At 38.6% G+C, this 16,232-nt stretch overlaps 1 protein-coding gene across 1 annotated transcript in view; it reads right to left on the bottom strand.

Annotated features, from left to right (window-relative positions):
* The window catches only part of CFAP20DC (CFAP20 domain containing), a 260,030-nt gene that overhangs the window by 81,308 nt on the left and 162,490 nt on the right, over nucleotides 1-16,232 (bottom strand). Inside the window, exon 12 of the mRNA XM_080817181.1 lies at nucleotides 14,215-14,546. Within this exon, the coding sequence (XP_080673307.1) occupies nucleotides 14,215-14,546 (332 nt within the window). The remainder of the gene's footprint in view (nucleotides 1-14,214; nucleotides 14,547-16,232) is intronic.

Raw genomic sequence — 16,232 nt, 5'->3', positions numbered from 1 at the left:
TTGTGGAGTTAGCAAGCACACGGCTCTCTTAAGGAAACTTGTTTCAGATTCTTAGCTACAGTTATTAAATGGAGAGAACGTCAAGTATTAGCACCCTTTCACTATGACCATGATTTCTTTTTTAAATGATGTCTCTGGAAGAACACTCCATTCCCACGGTAAATTCACCCTGAAATGCGGCAGAGTGCCGATGCCTTCCATAATTTCACATCCTATTAAATTGGGGTTATCACATTCACGAATGTGAGCCACAGATTGTAGCGACCATATGGGTTCCCTGAGATCACATTTTATTAGTCTGTATTTTTACACTGAGGTCAAACCTCTCTGCGCAAATGGTAAGCAGTGCTTTTGTGCCTCTATCCTGTCCACACGTGTAAAGTTCCTTCCCTCTTCCATCCTTTTGAAGGGATTGCTGTCAGTCTCCTTAGCGGTAAAATGGACTAGTAAAAATGGCCGACGCTGCACCCGGGCGCCTGCGCAAAGGCACAGGAGTCAGGTGAGCGCTTTGTAAAGGGCAGTGAGCCCCTGGGAGGAGGGACTCTTGGAGCAACGCAAAGAGTCTCAGCGAACTGGCTCTCAGATGAAGACGATGGGTAAGGGAAAAGCCCAGGCTCTCTCTCCAGCCTTTCATTTCCCCCTGGTATCATCAGAGAGCACTATGGTTCAGGCAGTGTACTTGGTCGAGTGGCCAGGTACTCAAAGTCCATTTGTGCCTCAAGTTTACAAGCTGATTTTTCGTGTCCTGGTTTTATTTCTACAGAAAGATGGAAAGATTAAAAATAAGCAATCTTTTGGATATATTAGAATGAGAGATTTTACCTAATAGAAGGGTGGTGGCAAAAAAATTAGGGGAGAATGGAGCGGAAGGCTTCTTAGACACTTGCTTTGGTTCCATTTTTGGCAGCCCAGTTTTGGCTGCAGTCAAGGGAAGGAGCATCCTAGAACAAATCCCTAAGGTTAGTTTATTAGCTGCATTCCACTTATGAGTACACCAAAGGGGAAAAAAATTACAGTTAGGTAGAATATCTGTTTTAGAAATATTTTAAAATAAATGCAAAACAGGCAAAGATATTACTATTGACCACTTTCATCCTAAAATCACCATAAAACAAATTCCATTTTCATTAAGTTAGGTGATTCACTACGTTTTTGTGGGCACACATGCAGACATGCATACAAACGTGAGAAATAAAATGAATACACATTTCAGTTTTATCTGGGTCTTTCTTGAGGAGGGCCCACCATTTATGTGAGAGTTGGTACACGTTTATGCAGCCCAGTACGGTGAACCCAGGCAGCAGTTCTGGTCTCAGACAATATAGTTTCAAGTTCTAACTCTCCAACTAACTAGCTATTGTCCTTGAACACCCTGCATAACCGAGCTCAGTCTCCTCATCTAAAAAATGAGGATGAAGGTGTCTACCTCTCAGGGTCACTGTGAGGATTAAATGAAGTGCTTCAGTGGAAAAAAGGCTTGGCAGAGTGACTGACACATGGCAGGTGTTTAAGAAGTATTAGCTATTGGGGCGCCTGGGTGGCTCAGTGGGTTGAGGCCTCTGCCTTCGGCTGGGGTCATGATCCCAGGGTCCTGGGATCAAGCCCCGCATCGGGCTCTCTGCTCCACAGGGAGCCTGCTACCCCCCTCCCCCCTCTCTGCCTACTTGTGATCTCTGTCAAGTGGATAGATAGAATCTTAAAAAAAAAAGAAGAAGTATTAGCTATTTCTGTTCTGTTAATATGACATATATGTCTGTGACTTGTGTGAGGGAACAATCCTCCCTCAATTGCTTAGTATGCAATTGAACCAAAGCTTTACAATGTAACACATACAGAATACTTAGGACATGACAAATAAAGAAAACCTTTACTGTGTTTTAAAAAAATGGAATATAAGTTCATTTGTTCGGCATAGCTTCATCTGTTCTCTGGTTTCTAAGTGCAGCATGGAGGGACTGAAGGAAGAGAGGTACTAACACAGGAAGGAAGAAAATCAACCCAATGGACATGAATATAGCCACCAAACTAGCCTAGGGATTTATTCAGTGACACTACTTTACTGCTAACCTTCACTCATGCCATTTATTATTTGGGAAACTGCTGCAAAGAGACCAGAAAGTGAAGGGAATAATGATGTTTTTATGGCTCCTAATGTAGATTGTTATTGAAAATCTGTCAATTTCACTGGCAAGCCTTTGGCTCAAAAATAAGATCTTCATTTATAATTAGCAGGCAGTGATATCTAAAATTATGAGAAGTAACTGGGAAATAAAAAAATTACTATAATGATAATTATCTTTCTCATTAAAAACATGAGGCATTCTATTATCACTGGGATGGGCAATATACTCTTTAACAGCTGTTGCTACTGAGCTAAAACACATTGGAATAGGAAGGCAAATATATTACTGATCACCCAAATGATAAAAAATAGGTCCTGCTGCAAACCCGTGCGAAGTGGGACAGAACAGAACACAGCAAGACGTGCTGCCCGCCTATGCAAACCAGAGCGAAGCCACTTACAGATGCTTCAGGAATCGGTCTCAACTTTCCCCCCGAGATCTCCTTTAGGGAGGTTTTGTTTATTGAAGCTGGTACTTGATGGGCTGGTCGGTCCTTTGCTTTGATAACAGGATCTGGAGTTTTCTGAGAGGCTTCACTTCTTCCCGGGGGAGAAAGGCATAGTGTAGGCACCACACTCGTTCGAAAGTCTTTTCTATCTATCTGCTTTGCCAAGGAATTCTGGCTTTCTGATGCTCCTGCTTCTGCGTAGGCACTTTTTAGAGGTCCTTTATCTGTCCGCCTTGCAGCCTTCCCCAACATGTTCTCTAATGTTAGCTGAGTTAACCCTGAAGGACTAGTTGTTGGGCTCGGGGAACCCTGGATACTGTCGTTACCCTACATGGGGGAACAAAGTGAAACCACACTGAGCCAAAATCTGTGGTGAAGAAGCTACTGGGAACAGTTCTTAAAAAGTTCATTTATTCTCTGAATAAAAGCCAAAGTATATATATAATATACCTATACTTTATATATATATACCTATTTTATTTTGCAATAAAAAGATGAGTAACTTGTTGGGTCCGTTATCAAAGGAACGAGACTGAGACAAAGTGAAAGTTATGCAAAGCCTTATTCTATGCCAAGCATTAGAAGTTAGACTGACCGGCCAGGGCCGCCTCCGAAGACAGCGACGACCCCTTGGTCTTACAGGCTAGTTTTATAGGGCACAACCGCAGACCTCTACATATGTGGCTTTGGCTGATTGGATGTTTCCACCTCTCTGGCCTTGTTTTAGGTGTGTGTTTTAGTAACAGTTACCTGGAACTGATATCAGTAACTGTTGAGGCATTTATTAAACAAAATGGCCTTGTTTTAGGTGTGCGTTTTAGCAACAGTTACCTGGAACTGATATCAGTAACTGCTGAGGCATTTATTAAACAACAAAATGTCTACCTAGGCAACATGGAGTCACTATGGCTAAGTAGGCCCAGGTAGGCCCTAGGGGTTTAACAGGTTTTAACGTGGAATTGGCCCCAACATATCTAAAAACAGCAGGGCAATAGGTATAAATCGTTTGGTAAGATGCCCTGCTATGTGGTATCTATCTGGTCTTGGTAAGGCATATATATATTTTTTTACCTCTGAGTTACAAGAGAGCCATTCACTAAAAATACAGTCATTTCAAAAAAGCATGTGAAAGAAGAGGATCCACCGGAAGTTACATAAGCATAGCACACTTTGACTTCCTAATGAGCTAACTCTACGAGAAGAGGAACAGCTAGAACTTACAGTATTTAGCTTATTTAAGCAGAGAAATGCTACTCTAAAAATAAGTTGGGCTATCAAAGTTATTTGTTTTAAATTATTGTAGGGAAGTCCTATTGTTCAAGAGCAATAGATAATAGACATGTTTTGTGAAATACTTTTCTTACATGAAAATTTCAATTATAGAAAGTATTTTTTTTTTTCCGTAAGACATGAGCATGATGAAACAATTATTTGTAAAGCTACATGAGTTTTATAAATACATAGTTCTGAGGTTATCCCTAGGAAAGCAAAAATTTTAATTTTTAAATCTGAGAAAGGAGGAACTACAAACATAAAATCAATGGCCGTCAAAGTAAATAATGGAAATGAGAATCACAGTGCTTTTTCAGTTGGATTTTTCTGCTATAAATAAGAACCTGAAAGAACAAACTAACATGATCATTGCTTATACCTGCCAAGGTAGATTTTTCCAATTTGTCTTATTTACTTAAATATGTAAAAAAATAAGTGGATATTAAAATGATAAACTTAGGACAGAAAAAAAATCAATAAAAGCAGAGTATATATCTATCTCTATACAGATTTAAAGATTTTACTTATTTATTTATTTGAGAGACAGAGAGAAAGAGCAAACACATGTGCAAGCCAGGGGAGGTAACAGAGGCAGAGGGAGAGGGACAAGCAGACTCCCCACTGAGTGTAGAGCCTGACGCAGCGCTAGATCTCATGACTCTAAGATCAGGACCTGAGCCAAAATCAAATCAGATGTTTAACCAAGTGAGTCATCCAGGTATCCCCCAAAAGCAGATTATATTTTAAAGCCATTATTTGCTATCTAAGAATGTATCTCTTACATTCAATTTCAGTAAGCTATTGCTTACCCTTCAAGTTGTAGCCACACAGAACCAAACATCTAGTTACTCCTCAAATTTGTTTTTTTATTTTTAAAATTTTTTTAGAACGATCGAGAAAGACTGCATGCAGGAGTGGGGGCGGGCTAGAAGGAGAGGGTAAGAGAGAATCTTGAGCAGACTCCACGCTCAGCATGCAGCCTGACAGGGGGCTTGATTTCTAGACCTCAAGGTCATGACCTGAGCTGAAATCAAGAACTGGACGCCTGATGAACTGAGTCACCCAGGCATCCCCCCCCCCCACCCCACCACCAGATTTGTAATTTTTAAACAAAATATTTGAGAGGCTTATTGAACTGTTGAGTTTATTGCTCAGTGTTTGGTCATCATCACGCTCAACATACAGATGACTATCTGAGGTGAGATTTCCCTTTCAATAGAAGTGAAGCATGTGTAAAGGCGAGAAAGCCTGCTCTAGGTTGCACACAGGCCAGAAAAAGATGTTTTTCTTTAAGATTTTATTTATTTGAGAGAGAGAGCACTTGAGAGAGAGCACGAGCAGGGGGAATGGGCAGAAAGAGAGGGAGAAGCAGACTCCCTGATGAACAGGGAGCCCGATGCGACTCAGGGCTTGATCCCAAGACCCTGAGATCCTGACCCAAGCCAAAGGCAGACACTTAACTGACTGAGCCACCCAGGCATCCCCAGAAGAGGAATTTATCACGCCTTTTAATGAGAAGGGATCTATCTGTGTGTCTGTCATAGTTCTGCCTCTCTTCCTTTCTTCCTCATCATGTCTGGGGCTATTGCCATAGACACTGTAGATGATGGGCATATAATGGTAGTCCAGAACTTAATCTCTGCCATGCAGGGCCTTTGAGGGGTCCTTGGGTGATATGACTCAGGAGAATCAGCGATGGCCCAAGATAGAAGGCATGGACGTGAGTTTATATGGTGTCTGCAGCATCTGTGGAGATTACTGAGAGGGAGGCCAATTAGGAGACTGTCAAACGGTCATGATTAGAGGTGCTGGCGTGGCTGGGCTAAAGCAGTGGTAGTGGTGATGGAGAGGCTGGGCTGATATGAGAGTTCTGCAGAAGGCAGGGTATGCTATACTTAGTGACTCTGGAAATCTCTAAAAGGGAGTCTGCAATCCCTAATCCTGTTATAAAATGATTTTCCTTCCTTGTGGAAAGTACTTCCTGCAGAAAGTAACTGTAATCTCAAGAAAGGTCTTAGAACACTCGGGTCTTAGAATGTCTCCTAAGAAACAGCTTGCCTATCTGTAATAAAGGATAAGAACTGCAGAGTGTCTAAGGATCTTCTTCTTGGTATTCATCCTGGGCCTAAACTTGCTTTGTCTATGCTGGCTTGATCTTCTCATACATATATTTCTTTATAAATGATGGGGAAATATATTTTCCAGAGCTCAGATAGAGTAAAGAAAAGATGGTGATTGGATGTCAATCCACGGGCACTTACTTTACGTTCCATGTGAAAAAATAAGAAGGTTGGGATATTTCTCCCCTTGCAACAGTACTGCGTTGGCTGCAACTGCAGGCACTGGGCAACTCTCTCTGCTGTACATCATTTACTGAATAAGCTAATCCTTCACCGCCACTCTGAGAGCCCTTAAGCTGTTCACATGGTTGAAGAACCCTGTCCTCAGGCAGAAAACTGGAAAGAATGCCAGGGACCTGAAAGATGCCTAGTGTCCTAAATTACTAAGGAATGGGGTGGTGGCTTTTGCAATTCTTGTTTTACAGAGATGAAATGAGGATAAAAGTGTAGCCTTGTCTTGGAGAAAGTAAACAGGGAATATAGCAAATATTCCCCAAACCCTAGTTCTAAGAAGGTACTGGTGGAAGTAGGATGGATTTCTTGTTAATTCAGTCTGGCTGCTTGATAGTGCTATCTCTCCTCCAGCTTTCAAAAAACTCTAGTTTAATTTCCTATACTGGTTATATACATTGGGCAGTGGGTTTTCTGTGACCAAAAATACCCTATGCTCATCCATTTCCATCAATTTGCATATAATAAATAAGCATGTGCTATGTATTTAAAACAGATAGGCCCTAAAAATAGGTTGGTTATGCAGAAACAGTATACTTATGCATCTTTGGGCCAGAATCTTTGGATCCCTCTGGGATTCTATTTTGTATATGACATAGGCAGAAATTGGGAGCTTTTGCAATAAAAATGAGTTCTGTAAATATTTACTAAGCTCCTTCTAGGTGTAAGGCATTTTCTAGGCACTACAGAAGAAACACAGGTAAGAAGAACATGGGCATTGGCCTCAAGAGGCACAAAATTTTGAAGGCAAAGGCATAAAGCTGAGAGATAGATACCTACAAAAGTAAAAATTTCATAAGGTAGAAGGTAGCAAATATCATTTCAAAAGTTTCAGATGTACAGTTAGAGGGATACCTATAAAGCCAGATGTTTGCTACATCATTTTATAAATACCTTAAAAATCAAATTATTTTATATGAAGTCTATTTTTTGTATCTCTGGGTGGGTCAGAGTACAGCCTTTTCTTCCTTCCAGTAGTTTACTGAGGTGTAAAATTATTTCTTTTTGCTTGGCATGAACAGTGATTATACACAAATATTCATGAGATGTATATGGCCATTCATCTCACATTTTTCCTAAGATATACCCTGGTCTGGAGATGATCCGAGAAGGAGAGATTTAGCTGTGTTCCCTGGTGAGCATTCTCTTGGTTGTACTGCATTTCTACGTAATATCTTTCTATGCTACTACTTAAAGTAAGAAAAGATAAGTAACTGGAGAATCTGGACAGAGTATAAAAGACTTGTTTACTTTGGCTGCCCCAGAACCAATTCTGGTTTATCCCAGATTCTAAAAGGAGAATTAGGATAAATGAGAAAGGCAAGAGATAAACGAGACCAATATTTTGACTTAAGTTGGATCGGCTTCTCTTTTGGAGAGGAAAGAAATAAGAATGAAACCTAGTATTGTACTCTCTAGGCGTGGTACACTGGCAAACTCTATTCCTTTCTTTAGCAACACTTTTGACTTACTAAAGTAGATGATATACGTATAGATGATGTTTATTGATTCCACGTGTAACATTTTTGGGCTCAACATGCTCTTGGCTTAATTTTTTCTTATATAATATATGCATTTGTTATATGCATTAAAAGTAAGCTTACTATGACCTGAGTGAAAAACAACCACATTTTCCCCTCTGGTTTATCATTTACTGAAAACCTGTACAGCAATTGAGTATAATTTGTCAGAGTGTAAAGAAATTGTCATGCCGGGACGCCTGGGTGGCTCAGTTGGTTAAGCGGCTGCCTTCGGCTCAGGTCATGATCCCAGCATCCTGGGATCGAGTCCTACATCGGGCTCCTTGCTCGGCGGGGAGCCTGCTTCCCCCTCTGCCTCTGCCTGCCACTCTGCCTGTGCTCGCTCTCTCGCTCTCTCTCTCTCTCTGACAAATAAATAAATAAAATCTTTAAAAAAAATAAATAAAAAAGAAATTGTCATGCCATTTTCATGTTCTGATCGTCTGTTCATCTGTTTCTCAGAAGAACAAATAAAAAATGCTTTTGATTTAACTTGATATATTTTTTTAAAAGTCCCAAATCTCTTAAACCATTTGTCTTCTGGGCTCAGAGGCATTTGTTTGTTAAATATTCAATCACGCCCAAGTGCCGGGAACATCAATAGAGTTTGCCTGATTAACTGTAGCACAGCATATGTACGCTGAAGATGAGAATGATTTCCCCAAGGAGCCAGCACTTCCTCTGTTGAACTACGTTTCTTAAAATGACATGCAGATGGGCATTTGGACAATAATTTCTGGATGCATAAAACGGATTGCTCTTGCTGAGCTGTAATTTTAAAAAGATAATTTTAATGACTCTTGAGGGCCACCTACTTGGAGCAGATGGGACCCAGGCTCTTTGTATCACAACTTTAATGTTGAGCGAGTCAGGGTAGAGCTCTGTTTTAGCCTTTGTAAAAGTGGATGATTATATTTATTTATATTTCAATTGATTTTTTAATTCAGTCCACTGTGAAAAGAAGTCTTGTAGAACATTCTTAAAAGTTCTGTAGAAAAAAAAAATCTGTAATAATTCAAACATACTTTTGATGGCAGTTTTGAATCTGTAATTGAGATTGAGTCAGCAGGAGTCTTTACTATTGTCCAATGTTTTAGTGACTAAATGCATGCACTGACAGCATCCTTTAGCTGGACATGGGCACTAGGGGACCAAAGAGATGATTAGAGGTATATACTTCCACTGTCAACTAAAAGGCACAATTATTTGCATAGATGTAGCTAAAGACACTGGTCTTAACAGAATGAAAAAAATCATTTCTTCTTTGAGGATAACAAGATTGACCACTCAAATGTATCTTTTTTTTTTTTTTTAATGATTTTACTTATTTACTTGAGAGAGAATGAGTGAGAGAGAGCATGAGAGAGGAGAAGGTTAGAGGGAGAAGCAGACTCCCCAAGGAGCTGGGAGCCCGATGTGGGACTCGATCCTGGAAGTCCGGGATCATGACCTGAGCCGAAGGTAGTCACTCAACCAACTGAGCCACCCAGGCGCCCGACCACTCAAATGTATCTTAAAGGGCTTCCCTAACAACCATTCCCAAGAAGTATTTTTACTTCCACCTCTTGAATTTTATAGGAAACTATTAAAGTAATACAGTTCTTTCTGGAAGTAAAATGAGAAAGGAAGATGTAACTGCTTCTGACAAGTAACGAACCTGCAGCAGGCTTGATATTAAAAGGGGTTGGACAAATTATTTTGTAAATATTTTTACTTCTAGTCAGTGATGCTCTACAGACAGATGAATAGCAGAAGTTAGAAGGACTCTATGGGATGGGCAAACACCATCACATGACTATTTGGGGAAAATGATGACACTCTTAATTGTTTAAGACAGAAACATTTTTTTCTTTAAGTTAAGACTTCATGCTCTTTTAGCTGATAACACTTTAAAGATTTCTTGTGGAAACTCCTATCCATAACCAAATATTTATCCACAAGATGTTTATCTACTAGCAGAAGCTACAGAATGATATTCTGAGCAGACAAGAGTTTTAAAATCTTCTTTACCTGCATATAACAATGAAGAGCCAAGTCACAAGAACCAAGGGTCCTGTGACGTTTGCAGAGAGGAACAGAGCTTCACAAGATAGTAATAAAGACACAGAGCTGTGAACAGCCTTAAAAAATTTCTCACCCAGGGTGCCTGGGTGGCTCAGTTGTTAAGTGTCTGCCTTTGGCTTAGGTCATGATCCCAGTGTCCTGGGATCGAGGCCCACATTGGGCTCCCTGCTCAGCAGGAAGCCTGCTTCTCCCTCTCCCACTCCCCCTGCTTGTGTTCCCCCTCTCTCTGTGTCTCTGTGTCAAATAAATAAATAAAATCTTAAAAAAAAATTTCTCACCCAGAATAAATATTAAATCTGCCTGATAGGTTTAGAGGATGTTATGTTGTAATTCATAATATATAGGAACAAAAATGCAAGGCAATATATTCAAAATAAGAGTCCTTCCATTTTTTTTTTTTAAAAGATTTTATTTATTTATCCGACAGAGAGAGATCACAGGTAGGCAGAGAGGCAGGCAGAGAGAGAGAGAGGGAAGCAGGCTCCCTGCTGAGCAGAAAGCCCGATGCGGGACTTGATCCCAGGACCCTGAGACCATGACCTGAGCCGAAGGCAGCGGCTTAACCCACTGAGCCACCCAGGCGCCCTTCTTCCATTTTTTTCTAACACAGATATTGACATTTAAAATTTTTAAAAGGCTACACAGAAATATAAGCAGCCTCAAGAGGAGTAAATAGTCTTTCTATTGCGTGTATGTACATGTGTGTGAGAAAGTAATTCAAATTCATTAGTCAAGTATATGGGGTGAATGGTTTATAGACTAACCCAGAAATATAAACTATGCGGGGAAAAAAATGCTATGAAACAGCTAAACTGCTGAGTGCCAGAAAAACAAAACAAAACAAAAAGCCTTCAAAGCAACAATGTGGGGAAAACTGAAGAGGAGGACTAAAAGGGTCCTTTTTACTTTGTTGTTGGTAAATTTGTCTTCTGCAGCCCTCCAAGGAGTTATTAGATGGAGAGAAGATCTGGAAGTGTCCTAGCTAATTTGAATGCTCTGAGTAGTCAGTCCACATAATTCATGTCCAACTATGGATAATTTTTTGGCTTAATGTTCCAATTTGGATTGTGATGCAGGACAAATTATCTGGCCTTGCAAATATGTACTTTAGTATGTGATACACAGCCAGAGCTTTGGGGAAAAAATGACAGTATTTCTAGATGAAAAATTAAACTAGGGGAGTAATAAAATATTAATATAAAGCTAACTATTTCCAGTTGTAAACCAGGCATATACTCAAAGCCATGTTGGGAATAACGGCATAAAATACAAAATAGAGATAATAGAAAGAGGCTTTTTTTTTTTTCCTTTCAGATGCTGGAATCATGGGAAAGGCACTTTGTTTTAATAGCTTTCCTAGGATAATTCATTTTACATGGTAGTCTTGATTTTATAGCTATATATTTCCATAGTGTGCTTTTCAAATAAGAAGTACAAACTCAAAATTAATTGAGTATCAGGAATATTAGTATACATGGCTGCCTAGGGAATAAAATATATAGTAAAGCAAAGACTAAGACAAGAGCAAATGCAAAGAAAAAAAGAAAACTCATACTTTTGAGGGTCTCACACTATGAAGAGCTCAGATGTGAATTAACAATGAGGAACTTAAATTTCAAAATCAATGTATCACTGAAAGCTTCTTTTAATTAGCTTTTACTATTGTATATGTACTTTTCCTCTAGCTATCATGATAACATTTGATTTTTCTTAGATTACAGGCTATGGAATATATCTAATTTCCCTTTAAAAATACTCAATGGTTGGCCATCAAATAAAGTCTTTCACTACAAGTTAAAACTTCAAGCATAGTAAGTAATGTAATTATCTGCGTTTGTCCACCATTATTTATGACATGACATTGTTTTCCTTAAGTATAATTATGCTACTCTAAGGATATAACATTATAAAATAATGCAACTAAGAGTAAGGATGCCTAAATTAACTAAACTGATTTTTCTTCAAAGACTGTATGTAAATAAACATTTTAAATAGCTAATCTGATTTCCCATTGACTTACACAATTAATAAATGAAAGAAGTAATCCTAAGGAAAAGAAATTACTAAAAAAGCCCCCTAAAGACTAATTTGATCACCATAAATTCTAGAACTTCTTTAAGTAAAACCCAACATTTTTTGTTGGTCTGTTTTCTGTTTCATAGTTTGTATATTGTTATTGCCTTTAATAATAAACCCCAAATGGCAAGGCTTCTGCCCTTCTCTCTGGCTGCCACTCTTAGCAGGCTCCAGCTAAAGGTGGGCCAGGACAGGTGTTAGCCATGAGATGGTCCCAGTATAGACTCTAGCCCTATGCTACTAGTCATTTTGGTGGTCTTGGCTCGGGGGTGACCAGATAGCTATGCCACTCAGAACTTGGGTAATACATGATATATTTATTTTCAATTTCATGTAGTTGGTAATTAATATTTGTTTGCATAATAAATGACAAAGGATGTCAGAAGTAGAGTAGCTAGTAGCAGAAGACAGAACACCAAGTGATAACAAATTAAAATATTCAAAATAGTATTCTTCATTTTCCCATGAAGCTCTATTGTTTCTTGTCAAGTTCCTCGTGTCATGATGTTTAAAGGGCAGTTTCTCATAAAAACTTTGCTCAAACTTTTCCAGGGAAGGAACTAATATTTCCCACCTGCCTTGAAATTTCCACCATTAAAGGAATGCTTTTGGTTTAGATCTGAAAGATGGTGCAATGCATATGGGAAGGGGATGGACTATCCCATTAATGAAATGGTATGAATTAATTTATCAGATTAGCCTATTCATACTGTAGAAGAATTGACAGCTGGGATGGAGGCAGTAGTAGATGCTGAAGGCAAATGTCTATTTTACTTTTTATATCTTAATGTTATTCAGGGTGAAAGGGATGAAGATGTCCAGAGCAACATTTCAAATGTTGGCACTGAAAGTACTACTTATGCATAAAGGGATGTGTAGTAGGTTTATGTTTGGTATGACTAATAGTTTCACTACACTCAGAAGGCAAAGATATTATAAAAAGAAGGATTTCCCCATGCACCTTGCTATGGAAACTCATTAAAAGTTGCAAAAAATTGTAATTACCGCCTGAACAATTTCATCATATTCTCAACTGTCTCTGAAGGTAGGAGCAATGAACCTTATCTACATCCTGCTGTCCAAGGGGGATCCTTGATCAGTTATAATTATTAAAAAAATTTTTTGTAAGCATATACAAAAAGTTATTCTAATTATTATATAATAATTATATTAGTATATAATTTGCTATATTTATATTTATTGCCTATAATTAAGTAATTTATAATTTAATTTTGACATAGAAATGGTTTGTATAATTTTACAAAACCATAACTTGACTATAACCTGCTTTTTTTTTTTTTATAAGGTAGGGAGAGGGGAAGAATCCTACAGTCCTGAAATTAGGTCTCAGTCTTTTTTTTTTTTTTTTTTAAGATTTTTATTTATTTATTTCGCAGACAGAGATCACAAGCAGGCAGAGAGGCAGGCAGAGAGAGGAGGAAGCAGGCTCCCTGCTGAGGAGAGAGCCCGATGTGGGGCTCGATCCCAAGACTCTGGGATCATGACCTGAGCCGAAGGCCGAGGCTCCAACCCACTGAGCCACCCAGGTGCCCCTATAACCTGCTTTTAAGATAACTGTTTTCCACAGAATATAGGGATGCCTATCATTAAAGAACAAAGCTGAAGGAATTTCACAAATAAATTCATTTTGTATGAGGGAAAAGAGTCCTCATAATACATTAAGTTTAAAACAAATGTCTCAGAACTACTTTCTGTTTGGTTCATAACAAGTTTTTTTTTTTTAACTTTATGTGAATTTACTAGTTTATAAACTATATTTGTATTCTAAATAATTGTGAACAGAAAACCTAGGGTAAGACAAGTCCCAGTACTAATCCATGATTCATTATCTAAACTTTAATTGGCACAACTCTTGAAATTCTGGGACCATATGGAAAATAATGAGTTCTAATAGGTCTAAGGTGGAGGGATGTCAGGGGAGTGAGGAAGCCAGAAAACCGTCAATTCAGAATGCTTAGCCACTGTGGCAGTCTCCCCAGAGAGCTAGAACAATGTGTTCTCAGTGTTTTACTGGTCTCTCCATCATATTACTACACCGCATGTTATTTCTCTCACTCTATGAAACAAAAAATAAAACGAGAAAACCAAACAACCCCAAAACTGGTTTTCATAATTAAAAATGAAATTTTTAAAAATGAAATTGGCTGACTGTTAATAAAAAAAGGCAGCAATTTGGAGTTTCCATAACAACCTGCGGCAACTGTCGACTGACATGCAATCTGCTGCCTTTTTATAAATAGCAGCTGATTCCCCCTCTTTCGTTTCAACTAGTTTTAGTGCTCGTCGGAGCTAATGGAACAACTGTGCTTTAAAACGACTTCACTCATCAAGCAGTGTACCTCTTCGCTGCTGTCACGGCCGTAAAAATCCTCCTCCGATTCGGGGTCTCTCCTTGTCAGGCTGGTAACCTCTTTTAGATCCAGAATAAATGGGCACCCCTCTGGGGACGTGTTCTGAGTTTTTCCATGAGGCGCTGATCGTGGTCTTGATGAAAAGGTGAAAATGTCCTTCGGGACAACCGGGGTTTCCTCTGCCAGTTGGCCATGTTCACTTTCCTTGCTGGCTTCCAGCCACATGTGTGAAGCGTGGCAGGAGTCTTCATCCAGGAGAGACCGTCTGCTGGATGCCAAATGGGAAATGCCATCATCATTTTCAGGAAATATCCACTCATCTGACATTGGGGAAAGATGACAAAAGTTAGAGGAGTGTTCCATCAGTGTTCTATTAAGGCAGGTAGTTAGGTTAAAATTTCTTGGGTTGCAACTGAGATTTATCAAATAATGCAGAAGCCAACGAATGCAATTTATCCACCATCTTGTAACCTGCTGAACATTTAACCCATAGATCAGTGCCTATAGCTACGGGCAACTCATTTGCACTTCTTCTCGGTCTGAGTTGAAACACTGGCCAGGAAATTTATAAGTCTGCAATAATTATCACCTGTCTTGCAGCAAGTTCTTCATAGCACAGTCTCATTAATTTGACATTCCACGGGGGGAGGAAATCTTCCAAGTTTAAAAGGGTTTGAGTTACTAATATCTTCTTTTAACTGCAGGAGGGCAGAATAGTTAACAAGTTTCTTTAAATAAAATAACTGGGCATTGTTTGATTACAAATCATGGAGGAGAGGAAACCATGAAAAGGTTAACAGGGTTTTCCTTTCCATTCCATTGACTGAAACAGGACAATTCATAGACTAAACTGAGCAGACTTTTCCAGTAATAGAAAATCCACAGAAATACTTGTTAATGTGATGGGTGAAAAAGATCTTTAATTATAGCAGAGAATGTTTTGATATATAAATCTTTTTGCACAACATTATTTGTTTTGGTTAAAAATACTCTATACTACCCCTGGGATATATTTTAACCAAAACTATAAAAAAAATTCTGAACTTTAAAAATTTTTTGAAATTTAGTTGACACACAACATTTTGTTAGTTTCAGATGTACAACACAGTAAAAAGATTTTAATCTTTCATACAACATTGAGATAGATTTTTATAACTACGATCCAGGCAAATGTAACAGACAAATATTAAAACGATTGTCATTAAAAGCATGCTTACTTTCTTCTTTAGAATGACAGCAGGAAAAGGTTGCATTTTCTCAGCTTAGTCTATTTTCCTTAAAATTTACTTTTTTTGAGCACTATGACAATGGTGAAAATCTTACAAAAAATCTGTGTTCAGCAGAACCAAAATGTGGACATGGTAATTTTACCCTGACTCTTGAATCCTGCTCTACTTAACTTCACAAGAAAAGTAACCAAGAGACATCTAAGATTTGCTGACTTGAAACTCTAAAACCTCCAGTACCAAAGCAACAAACAAAAAGACCTTTAATAAAAATAATATTAACGGCACAAATAAAATCGTATTCATCGTAATGTATTCGTTTCTTAAGATTACCATTATATAGTAGAACTTGCTTATAAAAAGGGTAACAAATGTACATTTCTTAGGGAAAATCTGAAAGGGACAAGGCTTTCACATTTTCTGTAGGTAAGTGGACTACAGCAGGCCAAATCTACATCATTGGACCACATTCACAGGGGATGTGGAAGGTCCGGAGTCAGTGTATCATAAGCGGGTGAAATAAACAGATTCAATGGGCTGTCCTCTTTTGGACGGCAAACCCTATTGCATGGTGCTAAGCATATAGCAGGTGTTTTGTAAACACAGTATATCCTTTATTAATAAATAAACGTTGAAAAAGATTATAAAAACCAATGGGCTGCATTACCTACATGGATTTATAAAGCAAATTGGAGGAAAAGATACTGGGAATCTTCATTTTGCAATTCAACAACTTGTATGACCTATGGTCAAACATATTATTAACTGTCAAAAAGTCAA

This window comes from Martes martes, assembly GCF_963455335.1.
Source record: "Martes martes genome assembly, chromosome: 1".
In the NCBI taxonomy this organism is placed as follows: Eukaryota; Metazoa; Chordata; class Mammalia; order Carnivora; family Mustelidae; genus Martes; species Martes martes.
This window is presented reverse-complemented; position numbering and strand designations above follow the sequence as displayed.